We start from the raw sequence: 21,976 nt of genomic DNA, 5'->3' as shown, positions 1-21,976 counted from the left end.
GTGCAGCAACAGCGTGAGTAGCAGTGGCTTCTGCCTGGTTTCCCACAGCCAGAATTGGTTCTCAAACTTTTGCTGTAGAAAGAGAGGTACTTGAGCTTGGATGGACCTGGAGAATATTATGCTAAGTGAAATAAGCCAGGCAGAGAATGATAGGTACCATATGATCTCACTAACATGTGGAATCTAATGAACAAAATAAACTGACAAACAAAAGAGAAACAGAGGAACGTACACATGGAACAAACTGACAGAAACCAGAGGGGAGAAGGTGGGGCGGATAGGATGAAAGAAGGCGAAGGGATTAGCCAAAGAACATATATGCATAACCCATACAGTGGTTCTCAACCTTCCTAATGCTGCGACCCTTTAATACAGTTCCTCATGTTGTGGTGACCCCCAACCATAAAATTATTTTTGTTGCTACTTCATAACTGTAATTTTGCTACTGTTATGAATCCTAATGTAAATATCTGATATGCAGGATGTATTTTCATTGTTCGCGACCCACAGGTTGAGAACCGCTGCCATAGACACAGACAACCGTGTGGTTAGGGTCAGAGGGAAGGAAGGGTGGGTTCTGGGTGGAGGTGGGCAAAGGGGGGGGAGACATCTGTAATAATGTCAATAAAAATAAAATATAATTTTAAAAAAAGAAAAAAAGAAAAGAAAGGGAGATACGTGTCTGGCTCCCTCTAAATGCTCCTCCATCCAGTGTAGGACGAGAAACACCCATTCTGCAAGGAGCTTCCATGGGGAGACCAGGGGGAGTGGGCATGAAGAGGTTAAAATTAGGAAGGAAAGGAAGAAATCACATGAAAAGAGATGGGGACTTAAACCAAAGACAAAATGTGTGGATTTTCTGGCTTAACCTGCACTCCTGGAGTCCGCAGGATCCATGACTTGTCTGCTCCTCTGATAAACAATGACTCCCTCCAAATGTATATGCCTATTAGAAGTCCAGGACTTCCCAGCTCTCTCAGCCTGATGTCGGTGCCACTGAATTCCTCCCGTCTTTGCGGGCGCCCTGCAGCTGGCGCCTGCTAATGACACCTGGCCCTAATGGCAGGCCGGGACCAAATTCTGCTGAGCAGACAGTTTCCTGAGCTTGGTGCAGATTCGAAGATGGCTCATAAAGAAAAAGAATGAGTCAGAAGCTGGTTAGGCATCAATCATTTCGGTCTGTCTCTAAACCTCGAGGAGCGCCAGGCTCGCTCCTCTCTCCTGCAAAGGAGCCTAAAAGCCACTCATCTCGCATGCATTTGCTCCTCTGCATCTCCAGTCTCGCTTCCATGCAGGTTGTAATAAATTGCCTTTAAATTGCTCAGAGACACACAGAAAGGAGTAAGAGGCAGAGAGGGTTATATATGCAAAGCCTGACTGATCTTCAGTGTCATTATTTCAGAGCTCAAGGTTCATTCATTTTAGTGCCTGCTGCTGTGTTTTGGAGTAAGGGGTTGGGGCGGGGGGTCTTGGCAGTACACTGCCTCATTTCCATCATATTTGCCCACTGTTTTAGCCATAATTCTACTCGAAATACTTTAGTATATTTTAGATAGCTGAACAGGCAGTACAAAATGGGACCAGTGACATCCTCTGAAGGAACAATTTTTCAAGGATAAGTATACACCTCTCACACTCAACACTGAAGCCGCAACCCTTGGTTGGCAGGCAATCGCTGGTGGGGTGGCCTGGGACTTCCAGGCCTCAGCCCTTCCCTTCCCTGGATAGAGGGGGCCTCGGCCCCAGCCTATTTCTCATTTCCGAACAGGTAAATGGATGGTAGGTAATAAGAGCTCCTTTGAAATTTGCAGGGCAGAGTAAGACATTCACGAGGCTGGGCTAAGAGAAGTGTATGAGACGGCAACGCCACACTGCTGAAAACCAGTGCTGCCAAAGGTAATTTGAAAGCAGCCTGAGCTTTTCCCACAATCTACGTGGGGAAAAGTAAAATGAGGCAAATGGCAAAACAGCATTGCCACCAAAGGACCCACATATTCTAATGATTCTGACACCGCCCGGGACAGCAGGTGAAGGGGAAGCACACAGTGCGAGCTGGGGACACAGTGCCTTCCCGGCTGCCAGGCTTCGGACTAAGGTGACCTTATAAGGAAAGAAAGTCCCCTAAGACAACCACACCTTCAGCCAAGGACATAAATGACTTATCAAGCTAGTTTAGTCATGCATGGCATTGCACAATGGCTTGGAGGTAGAAATGGTCAGACGCATTTACATATGCAGAAACAGGCAGTTCTTTGTCTGGAGAGCATCCATTAAATGTTTGAGTGCTTATTCGTGAGGATGGTGTGTCAAAGGCCAGCAGAGCTTTAATTTACAATAAAAAAGTCACCCTTTACAGCCACCTTCCAGATGACCTCAGGGACTGTGGGCAAGCCCAGCTCTCTGGTCTGCTTCCTCCTATTGAGAATAAAGTTAACAATAGTACCTGCCCTGCCTACCTCTGGGGGCAGTTGTGAGGATTACACAGGACAGCACATGTGAAAATACTTTCCAAAATCAAAGTATCCCACAGTGAGTATAAAACCCTATTAGGCCACAGAGGTTCATCCACTCAGCCTCCCTCCCCTACCTTGAGGATGAAAACACATTCCGTCAGGGTCAGAGCCAAAAATTCACTATGAGAATGAGCTGCTCATCCTTTAGGAAACACTGAGCAAGGGTCTGCTTGTTTCCCTCACCCTGCACCCCTTGCACAGTGCCTGGCCCACAGAACTGCTCAGTCAGTATCTGTAAACATGAGAGCTTTCCTAATACACTACCAACCCTTCAAAACCAAACTCTGGTCTATTCGTAAGTCCCTTGATTTCATTTGGTACCTCATGGCAGAGTTACAGACACTGGGAGAGACCTCCCACATTGTTAAAACAACATATTCATCATCCATCCAGGGCTCCCCGGCTCCCTGCACCATGTGTTCTGAACCCTGTCTCTGTCCCTGACAACCAGCCAGCCCCTTTGCCTCTTATCAGAGTTCATCTTCTACTACTTCCCAACACTAGTTAGACTAGCCGGGTTGGATTCCACTCTCAACCCACTCTCGCCTGAATGTGTTATCTCCACCTGGCTCTCACTGCTGTCTGTTCCCAGGCCAGGAGCACCCACACCCCTCCGTTTCTCATCTCTTACATCTCTCAGGATGCCTTCCCCACTCCTTGAGCCTGAAGAGGTATTTCCCTTGTCTGAACTCCTTCAGTGTGCAGCCCAAGTGAGGACATGAGAGCAAAAGCTGGCTGGGGGACCAATTCCGTGAACAGTGGTGATGGGGAGGTGGGGCAGTTAAGCACCCAGGCTTGTTGGGAAAGCCACTGCCCCATCTGAAAGTCTGGCCCCCGACCCTGGCCCCTCACGGGATACCTGGTCCAGAGCAGGTCCTCAGTGAGCAGGTTACACTGTGGCAACCTCCTTCCACAATTCATTGACTTTTCACTGCCCAGAAATAACCTAAGGAACTACTGTAGCTTTGAAAAGAAAGCATGAGAGAGATTCCGATCCCATTTTCAACACCAGCAGAAACAAACCTGAAAACATCGCTGATGTATTTTTACCAAACCACCAAAAACTCACCTTGGTTTCTCGGAGAAGAAACTGCAGGTCCCGCCCACTGAGGATACCGTGGTTTTTCACGTAACTGGGAATATTCTTCGTGCTGGAGCCATAAACGGTAGCATGCACTTCCATGTATGTGTGAATAATGTCCAGGTAGATCTTCTTATTCTGTAGAGGGGACACAAGAGAAAGGCGTTCCTCATGTCTTTCCATCCTTATAGCACCTGTCTCAAAGCTGGGGCCACAGGCACGGGAGTTCCTAACACAAACGCTGCAGAAACATTGCAGTCCAACTCCTAAAATTTCTTTCAAAAGTAATCTGACTGGATTTTGAGGGTAAAAATGGTCATATGACAAACTGTACAATTTTGCAAGAAGAAAGTATTATATAGCGACCTATTATTGAATACCACTGTTAGCTCAAGGCCAAATGTTTGGGGGTATCATCCTTGCTTGGTAAATTACCAAGAGACCCAACACTTTGCTTCTGGCTGGTCTGCCTATGGGCGAGGAGATTGAAGAAGGCAAGGTTGGACTTGAATATTTATTTATCCCGAGACACTAAGCTGTCCCCGAGGAGCACAAACAATCCCCAGCTCCTGCCAATATTTCTAGTGATGCTTAACTCATCTTGTCGGAACAGGATCCCACCTAATTTGCATCATGAGGAGAGAGTTTCCCAGAATCCACGGTGACTGACTTGGCCGCTGGAGAGAGAAGACTATCCAGGTAGGCAAAAGTGAAAAACAGAATAAATGTAAACCCTGATGAGCCCTAAACATCTGAGAGTAGTTTTACTTTTATTAGCAGCAAAACAAAACCTCTTTCCTGGACTGAATTTTGAGGCGCATTGTCAGAATCAAAACCACCTGCAAAGCAGAAGCAAGCACACTTCCCTCCTCCGCACGTTTCTGTGGGACTACGTAGCATAAGCTGGGCTTGTGGGCTGCTTTTCTTTTTTTGTACTGCTTTCCAGTTGTATGAGAGTGGGACACGGTTTCCGTGTCTGAGCCTGTCCTCAGACACTCCAGGAAAATGCAGTCATTGCCAGTTTTGTGACTTAGGGTGGCAGGGAACATAGGTGTGTGAATCAGAGCGCAGCACGCAGAGCGCAGAGGACGGGCGAACACTTCTCCGCCAGCCCAGAGGTTGGGTCCTCATTCCAAGGACATGGGGAGCGCCTCGTGACATCAGGAGCGGGGTGCAGGGTCTGCCCTCTGCCATTCACTGTCCTGGTGACAATTATTACAAAGGACTCACAACTTTGGGGGTACATGTTTCAAATCACTATTAAAGTCTTCATGACCGAAAAGCATAGGTCATATTCTCCAGGCAGACTGTTCGGAGTCAGCCAAGCCCATCTCTGCACCCTAACGTGTGAATACAACGAACACTTTGACTGAAAGCTTAATTTCATGTGCGTTTGGTGTGGCTGGGAGATGGTAAATCCATTACTTCAGAGATGTATGCCCTTGAATTAGTGCAGAAGTGACGGCAAACAGTTTATAAATAGTGACTTCCCATCCAGAGCTTGAGCCAAATTTGGGGTCACCACTCTGGTGTAATGTAAGTTCATTTGAGGGGTTCTCTGACAGAGTTCTTGGGCTAGTTGTACCCTCACAAACCCCTTCTCAGGGACTCCATCTCCATCCTCACCCCTGCCACTGCTGACTGGCTCAGGCTGCAACTGGCCCAGGGTGGGGGGGCGGGGACCCATTCCTCGCTGGCCAGCAGCTGGGACAGTGTGTCCAGCTCAGGAAGAGGAGCTGAGCCAAAGGCCCTCTCTCGGGAGCTGAATCCTGTTCACAGAGAGATTACCGCCAGATGGCCCTGGGCTTTCGAGCAAGAAGGCCATTTAGTGTTGGAGTCAGGGCAACTATAGACCAGAGGTTAAGTTCAGATACAGTTATAGGCCAGCTGCCAGTTTTGGGGGGAAGAGCTGAGAGAACGGAGGAAAGAGGGAGAAAGAGAGTGACTGAGCCTTAGATATCACCCAGCAACAGTGATAAAGAGAGGCAGGGGAGGGCTGGGCAGAGGAGGAGGGGGAAGGAGGAGGAAGAAGAGGAAGAGGAAAACAGAAAGGAGGAAGATGGGAGATGAAGAGAGAGAGGAGAGAGGAAAGAAAGCAGAGACAGGAGAGAGAAAACCCAGAGCTGGGTCCCGTCCCATCCACAGTGGCTCCCTGCCCTCAATTTCCCAGGTCTTTCTGGACCTTTACAGTGACAGCAGCTGCCCAAACCTCCCCACCTCACTCTACTGGGTCCATTCCTATCATCCAGAAGGAGGCCTGCCAGGCCATTTTACTGGGCAGGGATCAGGGTAGGGGTAGGGGTAGGGGCAGGGGCAGGCATCTTTCCTTCAAGCAAAAGGAGACATTTCCACGTCAAAACCAGCTGCTAACTAGCGAAGGTGAAGCAAAGGCCCTGAACCAGGTCGGCAGTGAGTGACAAGGAGCACGTGAGTGGTCCCCTGGCTCCTGTCCTGGGTTCGAGAAACACTTGCTGCAGACAGACTCAAGACTAGGATTCTAAGATAAGAGAGAACAATAAAACACACCTGGGAAGGGAGGGACGGGAATGCTAGGACACCAGGTATGCCAGAAACCCCAGGGCTCCTCTAAGTGCAACAAGGGGACAAGTTCAGGCAAATACAAGAAGCAATGCAGGAGCTAATAAAGTTTACAAGCTTATTAACACTAAGGCATGTAATTTCATGATCAAGGAAGTCACATAGGTTATCAGAAGGAAAAAGATGTTTCAAACATAACTCTAACCTTTGAAATTGATTGGCCACTGTCAGAGTTCTGTAGAAACTGGCAAGCGTGAACCATGTTATGGAGTCCAGGTAAAGGTGATGGGGGAGCCATCCACACTGAGCAACCCCCTCCACGCCCTCCCTCCCCCCCGCAATGTTCACATTCACTGGAGGCTAAAGGAACCTAAAAAGGAGTCTCCAGCTCAGAATGGCTGCCTGAACTTCAGGTCCCCAAACCCAGCTGCCTCCGGAACCTGAGTGTGCTGCAGACACTTCCAACCCCACAGGTGGAAAAGGGACTCCATCACAGCCACTGTTCCAGGGCGGCATCACCGCCCCACCACGCTCCCGGTCTCAGCCTGACAGTACTCTCCCAGGCAGCTACCCGCACGGCACGAGAATCACCTGTCATTCCACACATCAAATCAGCCACCAAGCACTGCTGATGCTGACGCCATAATATCAAGGTTGTCTCCTTCTCTTTAGTTCTTGATCCTCGCTCACCTGGACTGTGCCAAGATTTATACAACCAGCATCTTAACACATCTCTGTGTGGCTCAAGGTGGCACAACTCGTCCATGGTTCCCACAAGTAAGCAACAGCACTGGGACTGACTGCAAAAGTATTTGTATGGCTAAATGCCAAGCAATACTATTCAATGTAGTGTATATGGACAATATTTTTACATATAGACATTACAAAACCAGGCATGGGGATGACAGATCCCAACATTGGATAGTAATTACTGAGGAGGGAGGGAGGGAGAGTTTGGGGAGGTAGACGGAGCTTTAATGGTATTTGTAATAGATCACATTCCTCTGTTAAAGAAAAATACTGCAAAAATATGAACATCTGCAAATCTGGGTGGTGGGTATTTTTGCTATACTTAATACATTTCACAATAAGAGAGAACAATAAAAAAATATATGCAATCAAGAACAAAAAGTAATATGTATCACGTCAAAGCCTGCACCTTTGCCACCACAGGCAGGCTCAGCTCCTGCCACGGAGACGTTCGAGGGTCCCCTCGTGTCTCTCTTTAAGGGACACTGCTATCTTTTGTGTTTAAGAAACGGGTGCTCAGGTTTCTTATTAAGCATGGCCCTGCCTGCCCTTCCCATGGGAAGGCCAAAAGTGGAAGGCGCGGGTCCAGGGGGAGGGCAGCACACCCTCCCCTCCCTTATGGAAGCAGGTGTCCTGTTGATCTAAGACTAGAAAGCCTTCCCGCCCTGACGTAAAAGACCAAGGTCAAGGAAGATTACCTACAAATTTGCTGAGACACGGGGGCCTGGCACTGCGTATGACAGCTCAGCACGCCACCCCCGTCTCGGGCCGTGAGAAATGGCTCCAGAAGGTCCCAGCTCAGCAGCTAGCAGCCCCATCATGCTCTCAGTCTCCAGTTCAATTTAAATTCCCATCAAAAACAACCGACCGAACAGATTAAAATTTGAGTCCACCTAGCTGCGAGGGAAAGAGAGCGGGGTTTGCAGGGAATCTCAGCTGCTGGGATACAGCTGCGGGCAGGGCCGTCTGCGGAGCTGGTAGTGAGATTTTTCAGAGCCTGAACGGAGAGCTTCTGGAAAAACGACTCCATCCAACATAACAAGCATGCGATTCTGCAGCAGCGGGAAGGGAAGGGGCAGAACCGGAGGACCTTCGCTCTTGCTGGGGAGTTAGGGGTGCAGGAATGATTGTTGGCACATGGCAGTATTCTGAGCTTTTGGTTGCAGTGGATACTATGCAGTTTTCTCCCCAGCAACCACCCTGCTCCCCACTGCAGACACACACATCCTGGACCCACATTTCCCCTCCTCCACATGGCACCTTGTGACCTGTCATTTAAAAATGGTACTAAGTCTGCAGCCCTGCCCAGAGTTGGCTGGTCCGTGGAGAGCACCTGGTGCGTGCTAAGCCGGTGGGCAGCCTCTCCAGGAAGAGCTGGATGGGTGTGGAACAGCAATCTTTCCACAGGGACAAAGCAGTGAGCTCCAAACCCGGCTGCTGAATGTACCCGCTGGGTCCTGCTGCGTGAGGCAGGCTACAGTCAAAGAAAATGAACGTCCTTACACCAGCGGTTCTCAACCTGTGGGTCGAGACCCCTTTGGCGGTCGAACGACACTTTCACAGGGGTCGCCTAAGAACATCCTGCATATCAGATATTTACATTATGATTCATAACAGCAGCAACATTACAGTTATGAAGTAGCAACGAAAATAATTTTATGGTTGGGTCACAACATGAGGAACTGTACTTAAAGGGCCAGAAGGTTGAGAACCACCGCCTTACACAGACAAGGCCAAAGGTGAGGGAGCTCGCGTCCTGGCAGGCCTTGGTCCACAGTTCCAGTTACTCCTCAATCCCGCTGCGCTCCTGCTCTCCCCTCAGAGGCAGCTCAGAGGCAGCTCACCCCACTCAGGCCCCTGCTAGTAAAACTGGGTTTTGTCATTTTGGCAGGAAGAGTCCTGACACTTGTGATCGAATTCTTTAGTCTAATCCTTTATTCTGACCATCGTAAACTTTAAATCATTTTTAAAGTAGTAGCTTCCACATTTTCCCCCACACATACAGAAGCTGGTCCACTCCCTGGTTTTACAAACATATAAGGAAGAATCATGTTTGAAGAAACACAACGCCATCGAGTATGCCTTGCTCCAACCTAGCCACGGAAGCTCTTTAGGATCTACTGCTGTGATGTACTAGTAACTACTTGAAAGACTGGGTTTGGCCTGTCCACTCCAGTGAGTGAAGATCTTATAAATCTTTCTCTACAACCAGCCTCCTTCATTCACTCTGGGCGTCTGTCCTGGCCTGTTCTGCTTGAACAGCTGTCATCTCTCTGAGCAGAGCTCCTTGTCTGAATGGTAGCACAATGTCTGAACCGTCTCATTCCCCGACTGCCTGCTCTTCTTTCTCCTTCTCACATGGTGTCACACAAGCCGGGCTGCCCTCCACTGCAGGCTGGGAAGAAGCTACTCCATGGGATGGGGAAATGGGGTCCCCATTCCTAAAGAGCACCCCGGAAGTACAGGGGCTCTAGATCTTTCTGAGGTGAACCAGCGCCAATGAGAAGCAAGAAACAGAAAGGAGCAGGGAAATAAGAGTGCCCTCTTTTCTCTCTGCTACAGCCGAGGTGTGCTAAGGGAGGGTCCTCTCGAAACCTGCCAGGGGGTCCAGAGGGCCCAGTGCCCACACTGTGTCTGTGGGGCTCCTGTGAGCAGGCCCAGGATGGTCACACGCTCTTTCACATTATCTTGCACTTCTCCTGGTCCCTTCCGTTTTCCTTCAGCCTTACTGCCTGGCCTTGCACCTCCTCCCCTAATAACTAGTCATGTTTGACTCTTTGCCTTGGGGCCTGCTTCCTAAAGGCCCTGGGCTAAGACACTGATTCTGGGTTCTCACCCCTTCACCCCACCCTCCTCAGTGCCACTAGTTCCCCAAACTGAAGATTCAGTTCCCCCCTAGGAAGTCTTCAAAGGCTCCTCATGGCACTGAAAGACCATGGACGCAGCTGTGCACGTCCTGCACGACCTGGGCTTCTAGAAGCTCTCCAGCTTTATCTCCTACTACAGGTGACCCCTGAACAACGCAGAGGTTAGGGGTGCCCACCCCCTGCACAGGAAAAATCTGCATATAACTTCTGACTCCCCAGAAAGTTAGCTGCCCCTAGGTATCTTTGGGGGATTGGTTCCAGGACCCACGCAGACACCAAAATCCAAGGATGCGCAAGTTCCCTATAAAATGGTGCGGGACAATGCATAGTCAGCCCTCTGCATCCATGACTCCCAACTATGGATCAAAAACAGTACAGGTGCCCTGGCTAGTGTGGCTCAGTTGGTTGGAGAGCTGTCCCATGCACCGAAAGGCTGCCGGTTTGATTCCCGGTCAGGGCACAGACCTAGGTTGCAGGTTTGATCTTGCGTGGGGGTGTGTACGGGAAGCAATGGATAGATGTTTCTCCACACATTGATGTTTCTCTTTCTCCCCCTCTCTCTAAAATCAGTAAAATATATCCTTGGGTGAGGATTAAAAAAAATTACAGGTATTTATTGAATAAAGTTCACGTGTAAGTGGACACCCGCAGTTCAAACCTGTGTTGTTCAAGAGTCAACTCTGTTCCCTCTTCTCCTCTACCTCCACTTATTCCCCACTCCCAAACCTCTCCTGCACTGGCCAGCCACTGTCTCCACCATGTATGCCCCTCTTTCTTCCTTCCTTTATAAGTTGGCATTCCCCGGCTTGGCCAGGTGAAGTTAGCTGCTAATGTCCTCTGCTGTGTGCATGCCTCAAGCTACAAAATCAAAAGAGCCAACTAGTCTTTAAGCTATAGTCAGTCAAATAATCTCCTTATGAGACAGCAGAGGGACCTGGGCCTGGGAATGGAAAAACACCAAGTGGCCAGGAAGCCAGTGAAGACCAGGTGGCCAGAAAGAAAGCCAGATAAGCTGGCTGCAAGAAGTCACCACCCTTCCACTCCCTACTCAAAACAGTGAGGTGGCTGATTTTATCTCCCTGCTAACTGCCTGCTTCCTTGCAGATGTTGAAAACTACTGACCCCCACACGTAGTTAACCCTCCTGGGCTGGTGGTAGTGAGCACACCGCCATCTTGCCCACACAGAGGTGAGAAGAAGTTACCAGGCAACACAGCTGGAAAAGGAAGTCACCTGACTCTGAAATGGAAAATTCCACAAGCCCGCCTTTTAAAAACAGCCTGCCTTTAGACGCAAGCCCACTTTGTCCCCAGCTTGTAAAACAGCCAAGCAAAGAAGGAGCCAGTTCAGAGGCCCTTCCTTTCCTCAGTGCTGCCTCCCTTGTACTCGAACACAAGCTTAATAAAATCTGTCTGGATATTTCTCTGGGGTTTCCTCTTGATTTCTATCTTGGGGAACCCAAGAACCTCAATGCTGGCAATACTTTCTTTGCTTCTGCACTTTTCTATAAGTCTATTCCTGGTTCCTAACCATTTCCAGTTTGGTGCCAACTGACCGGAATTGATATTTGCTCAAGTAAACTCCTAATTAATATATAATATTATATTATATTCATCGTCGATTCAACTTCCTTTTAACATCGTCACCAAGTCAAAGGTTCTCTCTTAGGAGTGGAGAGGTTTCAGGAAGGGAGGGCGGGAGGGAAAAGGGAGTAAAAAGGGAACCATCCTCATCTGTCTGCTCCTGGAGGCTGCATACACTTCAGAAAGGATGGGAAAGTCTTCTATTCCGAGATGAGAAATACAGTTCTAAATGCAAATCTGTGAACTTCAGCAGTGACGCAGGAACCATTTACATTATGGAATAATTTCAAGTCTTTGCAGTCCTTGGCTCTTTTATTTCCAAGCAACCTCCCAAGGTAAAGGTGTGTGTGTGTGTGTGTGGCGGGGGGGAGGGTCTTTGTTGTGTCCCATTGAGGCTCCTAGGGATTTAGAAGACTCCAAGAAGCTAACATCCTCAAAACCTGTCCACTTCTAACCCCTCCTCCCCAAACCCTTCTCTCTCCAGGGCTCAATAACTGCAGTGGGAATAATATGAGAACCTCACTCTTTTGTCTCCAATGGGTCCATGGGCAATAAAAATAAGGGAATCTGCTTCCTTTTGCTGGACTGAGCTCCACACTTAATAATGACAACTCGTCTGTGGCAGTGGGTGGACAGGCTGCGTAAGTGTGGTATGAATGAGTGGTTCTAGAACCCACCTTTGAGCTTTAGGAGGAGAACAAAAAATGGATGGGAAGCAAGTGAAAGGGAATAATATGCACAAGCATGTTGCTTATTATTCTTTATTATCTGGTTAGGTGAGAATCATGGCCTCTGGCCTAAAGAAAGAAACTGGGAGACCTCTGAGACTAAGTGGGTAATGCAGAAAGAGCAATCAGCCCTATTTTGTAACTTGATGGAATTATAAATCAGGAATAATATAACTTCTTAGTTATATTAGACACCTTTTATACATGCTAGGCTAGAATTGGGAAAAAAATATATATGTAAAATATGCTTACCTATATACTTCCTTCAAAATATACGGTGGCAACATTGTCCCCAAACCATAAAATGGGACAAGTTAGAAATGAGTCCCCGACCAACTTACACAAGTGCCCACGCTCCCTCCAGATCTCCCCTGTGAACTGGCTGGTGAGTGAGTGCATCTCCGTCTCCCCAGCACTTCCAGGTTCTGCTTTTCTCTGCCTTAGCAGCAGAGCTTTCTGCTATTGAAAGGACCCTGGGGACCCGTCAGCTGGTCTGTGAAGACAAGATGCCATTTGACATGACCTCTTTTCTGCTTTGAGAAGGGCAGAAGGTCTTCAACTTGTAAAGCTGGCTTCTCTCCCCCACCCTGCTCACCCCCAATGCAAATGCAGCCAGTTATGGAGAAAGATGCCGCTTCCTCTGCTCTGGCCGCGGGCCTGCAGTGACAAAGCCCGTCAGCTCTGCTACTGTGCTCAGAAGACAGACTGAGGATTGACAAGAGGCCACTGCAGCCCAAATGTGCCACCAGCCCCTTTGGGGGCTTTGATACCAGGCCCATCTGGGTAGTAATCACAGAAAACAGACTATTCAGTGACAAACAGAAAGGTGTTACAATGGAACCTACAAGCTGCCTTGGCAAAACTGAAGTTGCATTTTTTATACAGTCCCTGGGGTCAGCGAATTGTGTATTGAATGGACGTGACCTGTGAGTCTGTCTCATCCATACCTGAAAAAGTGGAGGTGATATCCCGATGGGCTTTGGCCAGTGCCTGGCAATCAGATGCTATCTAAAGGCAAAGGTCACTCCTCAGGGCCATCCCTTGGGTCTCCAGGGGAGGACTGGGAGCGCTGAGGCTGGGCCCGCCTCAGCAGAGCATCATGGTCATACGGTGGAGGGCAGAACGGGCATGAACATGGGCATCTCCCACCAATTAACGTGAGGCCCCAGAGGAAGCAACCAAACAACGGGTACCCAGTACCCTCCAAAGTGAGCAGCCAGCCCCTCCCACCCCTCCAGAAGGGAGGAGGAAGGCCATCCTCGGGGAGCTGCTGGCTGGCTTCCCTTATCCACCTAACCAGGTAAGAAGGGCCTCCAGGATCACTTGGGGAGCTTCACCTGCCTCCCTGCTAATTGTTGGGGCATGCAGATTGGCTCCAGACTCAAGACTTGAAATACCTATGGCTGGAGACTGGGGTGGGAAAATGCCCTGTGGAAGGAGCCGAAAGCAGGGCCTGTTCCCAGGTAGGCAGAGCTCCCAGAGTTCCTCAGAGGAATGGGTGCTTGTTTCCTTGGTGCAGGTGTGGGCTGCACAAGGCCCAACTGGGTCCTGCTGGGAGGACCACCAGAGTGTGGCTGAGACCAGCCTGCAGAGGGAGCCAGGCCGCCAGCCTGAGGTGGCACTGCCTGTGATAAGGGAACAAACCACTGTAGGTGAGTGGTCCATGGAGGAGGGGGACCTGAAGACCCGCAGCAGTCCCGCCAGAGGACAGGCTCAGTGTCAGCCACCCACCCGGGAAGCACTAGTCCTAGATGATGCCAATTCTATTCCTACAAGAGCCTTCCCACCTCTTTGCCCACCTTCTTCCCTGTGTCTGTGGAAGGACTATAAACAGCTGGTCCGAGGGATGGGAAGACATCAGCGAGGGGGAGATGACCATCTGCAGGCTGGGGGCCCACCTCCACTCCAGGCTCCGCAGGCAAGCAGCACTTAGAAGTGGATGGGGGAGCTGACCTTGAAATTATGTTGTTTCCACTATTAAACGGAATTGTAGTTCCATGAAACTGGAGTGGACACTTTAACTATTGCAGTTGGATTGCTTTTGGAGCAAAACGTCACAGAAGGGTTTTCTATTATTTGTGAGTTACAGGACCTGCCCGAACTTGTATCAAGTGGCAGGAAAGAATAACTACAGTTCAAGGGAGAAAAAGTTGTTTCTTGCTTGATTTCAATGGAGTCTCACTCTTTCAATTTCATGGTTACATATAAAAGGTGACTTTAGGTGGAACATGGATACATTTTTTTAAATTTAATAGCTATAAATCTATTTATTTGTGGTTTAGAAAAACACATCCATGTGCATAGCTAAAGTAATTATGTTAAAGACAAGTGCGTTAAAATTATTACGACATTAAGAATAGTCCAGGTGGGATACTAACAAAACGCCCTGACTTTCCTTGGAAACTGCTACCTAAGAGCAGGAGAGGACAGCCTCGTTCTACAGGCGAGGAAGGGCTGCCTTTTGCCGTTCCACCGGGCACACTGGTGGCAAGACCATGGCCAGGGGACTCGAGGCCACTCCTTTTACCATTCAGCAGGAAACAGAAAGGCAAGCAGCACAAGCGCATGCTTCTGAGCAGCAAAAATGCAGATAGCTGGAGGGGAGAGCGTGGTCCAAACCAAAGAAAAGAAGGTGGTAAACATTTCCACTTCAATGTTGTCTCACTTTGCAAAAGCCCAGGGATGGAAAGCAACCTTATGTACAAGGCCTTTACCCAGCAGCTGTCACCTGCAAACCCCTCATCCTCACACACCAGGCCTTCACCCTGCACTGTCACCTGCAAACTCTTCATCCTCACACACCAGGCCTTCACCCAGCAGCTGTCACCTGCAAACCCCTCATCCTCACACACCAGGCGTGCACCCTGCACTGTCACCTGCAAACCCCTCATCCTCTCACACCAGGCCTTCACCCTGCAGCTGTCACCTGCAAACTCCTCATCCTCACACTCCAGGCCTTCACCCTGCAGCTGTCACCTGCAAACTCCTCGTCCTCTCACACCAGGCCTTCACCCAGCAGCTGTCACCTGCAAACTCCTCATCCTCACACTCCAGGCCTTCACCCTGCAGCTGTCACCTGCAAACTCCTGGGCGGACACCATGCAGGAAGCTCCTCTGCCCTGTAAATTTCTCAGGTTGTCTGAAGAAGTCTTTTTCTTCCTTAGGTGAGGCAGAGCAAGGATATTCAAAGAGAAGCGTTTGGGAGGCAGAAGGCTTGGGTACAAGCCTTAGCCCTCTTGGAACTGCCTAGATAAGGCTGGACAACCCACTTCATCTTTTGCAATGTCAGGTTCCTCAGCTGTAAAATGAGGGGCTTGTTGGTTTGAAGGTCCTTGAGCCCCAAAGTCCATGATTTTGATGTATGACTCAATGCAGCTTTCTCTCTGCTTTCCCAAGCGGGAGACAAATTAGTCTACAAAGGAAAGCAGGCACAGGTGGCTGCTGACTACTCCGGCCCCTTTCCCACCAGCTCACCTGTCCCTGGTGGTTAACTTCAAGCTGCCCCCTCTTCAGAGAGCTGCCTCCGTGAGGGCAATGACTGACTATTAGGGTGTTAGAACCAGAAGACCCTGGTCTCCAGATGGGGCCAAATCTGGAACTATGCACCCTTCAGTTCCCCAAAGAGGCGAGCTGAGGCTGGTCTCCCACCAAAAGCCGAGAGTACCTGGAGCATTTGACCCCCAAATGGGATTGTTAACACCCCCTCCTTTAGGTCAAAGATGACTTTCAGTAATAACCATAAAATGAAATGAATAATTATGGTCAGAAAAGAAATGCAGAGTTTTCTGAACATTGCATTTATCATGACAATAACAAAAAAATTACCATGTGAAAACAAAAAATAGATTAACACTTTTTAATGACTTTAATGTATTTTTCTACAAAAAAAAATCTTCTATGCTGGTCTCTCTCAGTAATAAATAACAACATCACATTGTCTGATTTTGACTGTTAACTTTTCTACATCTGCCATTGACTCCATCAGAAGCAATGCACTTCATGTATTCATGTTAACAGTGTCCATTACCTTTAGCATCACTTACAGAGGAAGACTTTTTACTAATTTCCAGAAGTTTCTTTCATATGAAGCAAGATATACAAGAAGACACAAAGTGACCTGCAGACTGCACATCCTCCTGAGTTATCACCACATGCCAGGATGAAAAGTAATTGCCTTCCTGCCACTTCTAACTCTTCCACATGTAATTACCTTACAGCCAGGGGGGAAAAAGATAGTACCTGTCTCTAAAATCACACCTGGCAGCCCTGAAGGGCATATCTGACATGTGAAAATCTATGTGAAAATCTGGGAGGTGGGGTAAAGGAGAAAGCCTGATTTTGCTGGGAAACAGGCAGGGAAAACTGAACAGGAGCCAAAGCTCACATTTACAGGTAGGTGCTAGCCTGCTTCCTTCATTCCAGAGAGGCAGCCAGGGGCCCAACCTTTCTGCTGGACCCGCCCCCTGCTGACCCCGCCCTCCTGCTGGCCCCTCCCTCCTGCTGGCCCTTCCCCTGCTGGCCCCTCCCTCCTGCTGGAATAGGAAGGGAAGCCTGAGTTCCAGAAACCCACACCAGCACAGTAGTCAACAGGGCACTGAACAGGCAAGTGATTCTTCCTAACCCTGTAAAGTAGGAGAGTTGGGGGAGAGAAGGTGTGACTGGTTCCATTAATTTGATTCTGAATTATACAAAACACAAGACCAGGTCAAACTGTGCTGTGGAGAAACACGCCAACAAGCAGTCTGGGACTGAAAACAGTTTCATTTAGTACCTCACTTCCTACCAGAGAATTAGTGAAATAAACCTACCATAGCATTTGAAGGTGTTCTTCTCTTTAGAACCCTAATCTACACTAATAAAAGAGAAACATGGTAATTAGCGTACGACCGCTACCCTTCCCATTGGCTAATCAGCATATCCTTATGCAAATTAACTGTCAGCCAAGATGGCGGCCGGCAGCCATGCACTGAAGTGAACAGGGAGGCTCGCTTGCTCCAGTGATGGCAAACTCCAACGATCCCCGCCTAACTTGCCGGCCTCTGAGCTGCAACTCTAAGCAACTATGTTGCAAATATAGAAGCTAAACAAAACCCCAGAAACCAACTTTCAGTCAGCCGGCCTTCAGCCAGCCTGACCGCAACATTGTATCAAATACAGAAGGAAAAACAAAGGCCAGAAACCGGCTTTCAGCAGCCGAGGCCTCAGAGCTAAAGCTGGCCCAGAATAAAAAAAGAAAAAAGAAAAAAAGGAGCAGTTGGGAGCTTCAGTCACCTGAAAACGGCCCTCAGCCCCTCAGCCAGGCTGGCCAGGCACCCCAGTGGGGACCCCCACCTTGATCCAGGACAGCCTTCAGGGCAAACCAGCCGGCCCCCACCCGTGCACCAGGCCTCTATCCTATATAGTAAAAGGGTAATATGCCTCCCGGCACTGGGATCAGTGTGACAGGGGGCAGCGCCCAAACCCCCTGATCGCCCTGCAGCTCTGTGCCCAAACCCCCTGATCGCCCTGCGGCTCTGTGTGTGACAGGGGCCGGGGCCACAACCTCCCTATCTGCCCTGCTCTGTTCGTGACAGGGGAAGGCGCCCCAACCCCCTGATCGGCCCTGCTCTGTGCGTGACAGGGTACGGAGCCCCAACCCCCCTGATGGGCCCTGCTCTGTGAGAACAGGGGGCAGCGCCCCAACCCCCTGATCGGCCCTGCTCTGTGCGTGACGGGGTGGCGCCGCAACCTCCCTATCGACCCTGCCTTGAGTGTGACAGAAGGCAGTGCCCCAACCCCCCAATCGGCCCTACCCTGAGCGTGACTGAGTGTGGCATCGCAACCTCCTGATCCGCCCTGCTCTGTGCATGACAGGGCGGCGCCCCAACTCCCCAATCGGCCCTGCTCTGAGCCTGACCAGGGGCTGCACTTAGGGACTGAGCCTGCCCTCTGCCACCTGGGAGCAGGCCTAAGCCAGCAGGTCGTTATCTCCCGAGGGGTCCCAGACTGTGAGAGGGCACAGGCCGGGCTGGGGACCCCCCCCCCCCGAGTGCACAAATTTTTGTGCACCGGGCCTCTAGTTAATAATAAAAAGCATCCCTTTGGGGACACCAGGACAGCCACAGAGATTCAGGTAGGCCACAATTGTGCCCCCGGTGGCATCCCAAGTCCTGACGGCAGGGTCTGCACAGGAAGATGACAGAACCCAAGTAAGATGTCACTTTGTGCTGGAGCTCTTGATGTTGGAAGCGCATGCACTTCCACAGCACTGCCTCAGAAAGATGGCCCCTGTGCTTGGTGGCTCCAACCAGCAGTTGGCATTCAGTGCAAACACCGTCTCCCAGAATGGACGGCAGAGGTAGTCACCTGTCACCAGCCTGCTTCTTCATTCACAGTAAAAGAGGGGAGGGCCGGTCTCTGCCTGTGAAAGCATTTCCGCGGGCAGGCCAGCCCCATGCTGATCTGAAGTCATAAGGCCTTTTCTGGGGACCCGTCCACATTTATGTACAGTTCGGGGTGAAGAATGAGGCAATCTGGGTTTTTATTCTATCTGAAACTAACTGCTGGGACCTCAGGCAGTTCCGAAGCTCCTGTGTTCTTACCTGTAAAATAAGGGACTATTAAACCTGTCCTATTATCACAGGCATGACCACAGAAACAATGAGACTCTGTAAGTGAAGGGAAGGGGTCCTATTCCCACACTGTCTGACACACAGATTCACACTCTGCTCTCCGCTGTACCTCCGGGTGCCACTCGGAACGTGGTTATGGCAGAAGCAGGGTATCCCACTGACCTGGGGTGCAGTGTCTCATGTGGTGGACCCCTCACTCACCAAGGGGCCTCTGTCCTCAACACTGGGCCTGTGACGAGAGGATCCCACCCCTCGGGGGGTTGGCCCGGGTTGCCTCCGCCTTCCACATGGCTGCTTCGCATTTCTAGTTTTCAGCCCTACAGCATAAGGGCTGCACTTGTTAAACTTCCTCTCCAAGGCAGCAGCCTAGTGCCATATGCATTAATACCCACAACTTCATGATGATGGATGTGTCAGTTTGTCATAATGTGCATAATCTCTCCCCTAAGAATAGCAAGTATCGACACATCTTTGTTGGAGAGGCTGGGCCCTAACGTGATAAACCAGGCCATTTAAAACATAAGGCTCGCTCTCAGGCTCCTTTCTGCCCTGTTCCAATCAAACTAAGAACAACCTTGGAAATTCCAGGTGTAATCTCCCTGCGCTGTCTGAGGAAGCCACAGTGCACAGACTGAGCCTGACTTCTGCATAGCAGTGCAAGCTCTCTTTAGAGGACTCTAACTGCTGGTTTTAAGTGCAGGATTGATTTTAGGACGGAAGCTAAAAATACCCCCTTCCCCTCTCCTTGAAATAAATCGTAGGCCTCTGGAAATTTCTTCACTTCGTTCCTGACTTTTTGAAAACATCAAGATAGCAAAATAAAAGTGATCAGCCTAATTAGCACATATTTGAATCTAAAATGCTGCAAATGAGTATATTTGGAAAGGGGAAGCAGCTAAAGTGTCTAATTTAGAAGCAGGAGTTTGGAAACCATGAAAATACACCGAGAGAGTGAAGGTGAGGTAGCACACGTGTCCATTATTTTGGAAAATAATCTGTCACACTTTCAGTGGTTCTCAACCTTCCTAATGCTGCGACCCTTTAACATAGTTCTTCATGTTGTGGTGACCCCCAACCATAAAATTATTTTCGTTGCTACTTCATAACTGTAATTTTGCTACTGTTATGAGTCGTAATACATCCTGATATGCAGGATGTATTTTCATTGTTCGCGACCCAGAGGTTGAGAACCGCTATCCTCCTATCTCCCACTCAATCAACACCTCTCTCCCGCACTGGCCCATTTCTCAGGCTCTGTGCAAGTTCTGATGCTCTGCCCCAAACCAACGCTCATTATACCCTCCCCAGGGAGGTCCCGGGAAAGGGTGAAGGACCTGGGGTCAGGTCATTTGGGTTTGGGCTGGGCTCTGCCACTTGCTGGCTGTGTGCCCTTGAGCAAGTGGTTCACCCACTGCATCTGGATCCCTTAGGTAATAACCACCTCCTCTTCCAGAGAGGCCCAGAAGACCCCCTGAGAGGATGCGGGTAAGTGACTTAACTAGAGAGCTGTGCACACTTAGGAGTCTGCTCGGGACTTCTCGTGCTCTGGACCAGTCAAGCCTTTCTTCTCTATCCCATGCCCCATCAGCTAACTGCAGTCTCCATTTTTGTTCAGGAGACTCTCCTGCTAAGGAATGCTGCCTGCCCTGTACCACCGCAGGCAGGCCCCTCTGAAGCACTCTGCTTGGTACCTCACTCTTCACTTTCCTCAGGTAGACCACTGATAGCTTCCCCCCCACCCCCTGCCCCAGCCAATGGACCCTAATCCCCTCCTCTGTACTGTCTCCACCTTCTTAACCCTTTGAGTGCCAACCAATATCCTAGGAACTATGCTAACATTGCCAAGGCATTTTTGCTGATTTTACAGCAGTTTAGGAAAAAAATTATGAATCGCAAGTAAATGAAGTTACATATTCAAAAACTTAAGGAAACATTTACTACATTGACATATTTAGCAATATCATCATCACTAATAAAAGCAGACTTAGAACTGGACGCCATTTCAAAGCTTTGATAGCGCTCCTGGCACTTTTGGCGAAAGACAGGAGTAGCGCGATCTCGTTCCCTGGCACTCTAGGGGTTAAACCCTGCCTGAAGGTGTGCTGCATCTCCTTCCCCTCCTTGATGCCAAGCTTTGGTATGGGGACAAGGACCTAGTCACATACAATTCCGATCATGAGTCCACGCCATCAAGAGATGCTCCATAAACAAACACCTGCTAAATGAAACAGGTATCCTAGAGGCAAAGGTCTCTGGGCTCTGAAATAAAGAGAAAGAGCAGCAAAGATGTGAGAGTTGGTGTAGCTGATACTGAAGAAGGGATTTTTCTCCAGGAAAAGAAACCGTGCGGAGGGGTGGGAAGAGGCCCACATCACTTGAGACCTGGGCCCGAATCGTTTAATGTTTTAAACTAGCAACTCTGACTACGTTAGCAAAAATCAGTGACCACGATCTCACTTAGCTTTTTCTGAAGGGGGACTGAGAATATACATCATGTGACTTGAATTTGTCCTGAGTGGCAGGCAGAGGACTCCGTGCAGATATTCATGGAAAGAGGCAGATTAAAGCCACTCAAGAAGCCCATATCTGAGATGGTTACAGCGCCTGTCATGTAATTCAAAATAAAATCTCATTTCTGAAAGCAAGAGAAACATACATGTTGAAAATAATGAAAATAATTTCTTTCTGATTTTGAAAAGTAGTTGAAATATATCTTTTGTTTCTGGTGTTTGGTTTGTTGGAGAGCACCATGGTTTTGCTGGATCCTCACATACTGCAACTATTGAAGTGGACCGCAAAGGGGGTACACAGGAAGATCCCCTGGGGTATAAGGAAAAAAATGGAAATGTGTGCTTATAAAACATTTTCAATGTTTTTATAATGTACATAACATTCTGACGTTACAGTACATTTTATCGATAAATTAATATCCACAGATTGGCAGGGCAAGCTCAACATTTTTTCACTGACATGGTTGCAACGATTAACCACAAACTGAAGACCAAGTGGCATTCCATCCCTGAACAGAAGAAGTTGCAGACAGCCCTAATAGGTTTGGCTCATTGGATAGAGCATTGGCCTGTGGACTGAAGGGTCCCAGGTTCGATTCTGGTCAAGGGCATGTACCTTGGTTGCGGACACATCCCCAGTAGGGGGTGTGCAGGAGGCAGCTGATCGATGTTTCTTTCTCATCAATGATTCTAACTCTCTATCCCTCTCCCATCCTCTCTGTAAAAAAATCAATTATATATATATATATATATATATATATATATATATATATATATCCTATCTAATAATAGAGAA

The 21,976-nt window shown here is 49.0% G+C and overlaps 1 protein-coding gene and 1 long non-coding RNA gene across 2 annotated transcripts in view; one reads left to right on the top strand and one right to left on the bottom strand.

Annotated features, from left to right (window-relative positions):
- MGAT5 (mannosyl (alpha-1,6-)-glycoprotein beta-1,6-N-acetyl-glucosaminyltransferase) overlaps positions 1-21,976 on the bottom strand; it is a 215,181-nt gene that overhangs the window by 37,800 nt on the left and 155,405 nt on the right. The window contains exon 11 of the mRNA XM_023757865.1: positions 3,583-3,732. Within this exon, the coding sequence (XP_023613633.1) occupies positions 3,583-3,732 (150 nt within the window). The remainder of the gene's footprint in view (positions 1-3,582; positions 3,733-21,976) is intronic.
- Positions 1,822-11,170, top strand: LOC106697921. The gene is made up of 3 exons (XR_002830437.1): positions 1,822-1,896; positions 4,208-4,293; positions 10,854-11,170. It is a non-coding gene; the product is annotated as an uncharacterized LOC106697921 (long non-coding RNA).

This window comes from Myotis lucifugus, unplaced genomic scaffold (genome assembly GCF_000147115.1).
Source record: "Myotis lucifugus unplaced genomic scaffold, Myoluc2.0 scaffold_116, whole genome shotgun sequence".
Lineage (NCBI taxonomy): Eukaryota > Metazoa > Chordata > Mammalia > Chiroptera > Vespertilionidae > Myotis > Myotis lucifugus.
This window is presented reverse-complemented; position numbering and strand designations above follow the sequence as displayed.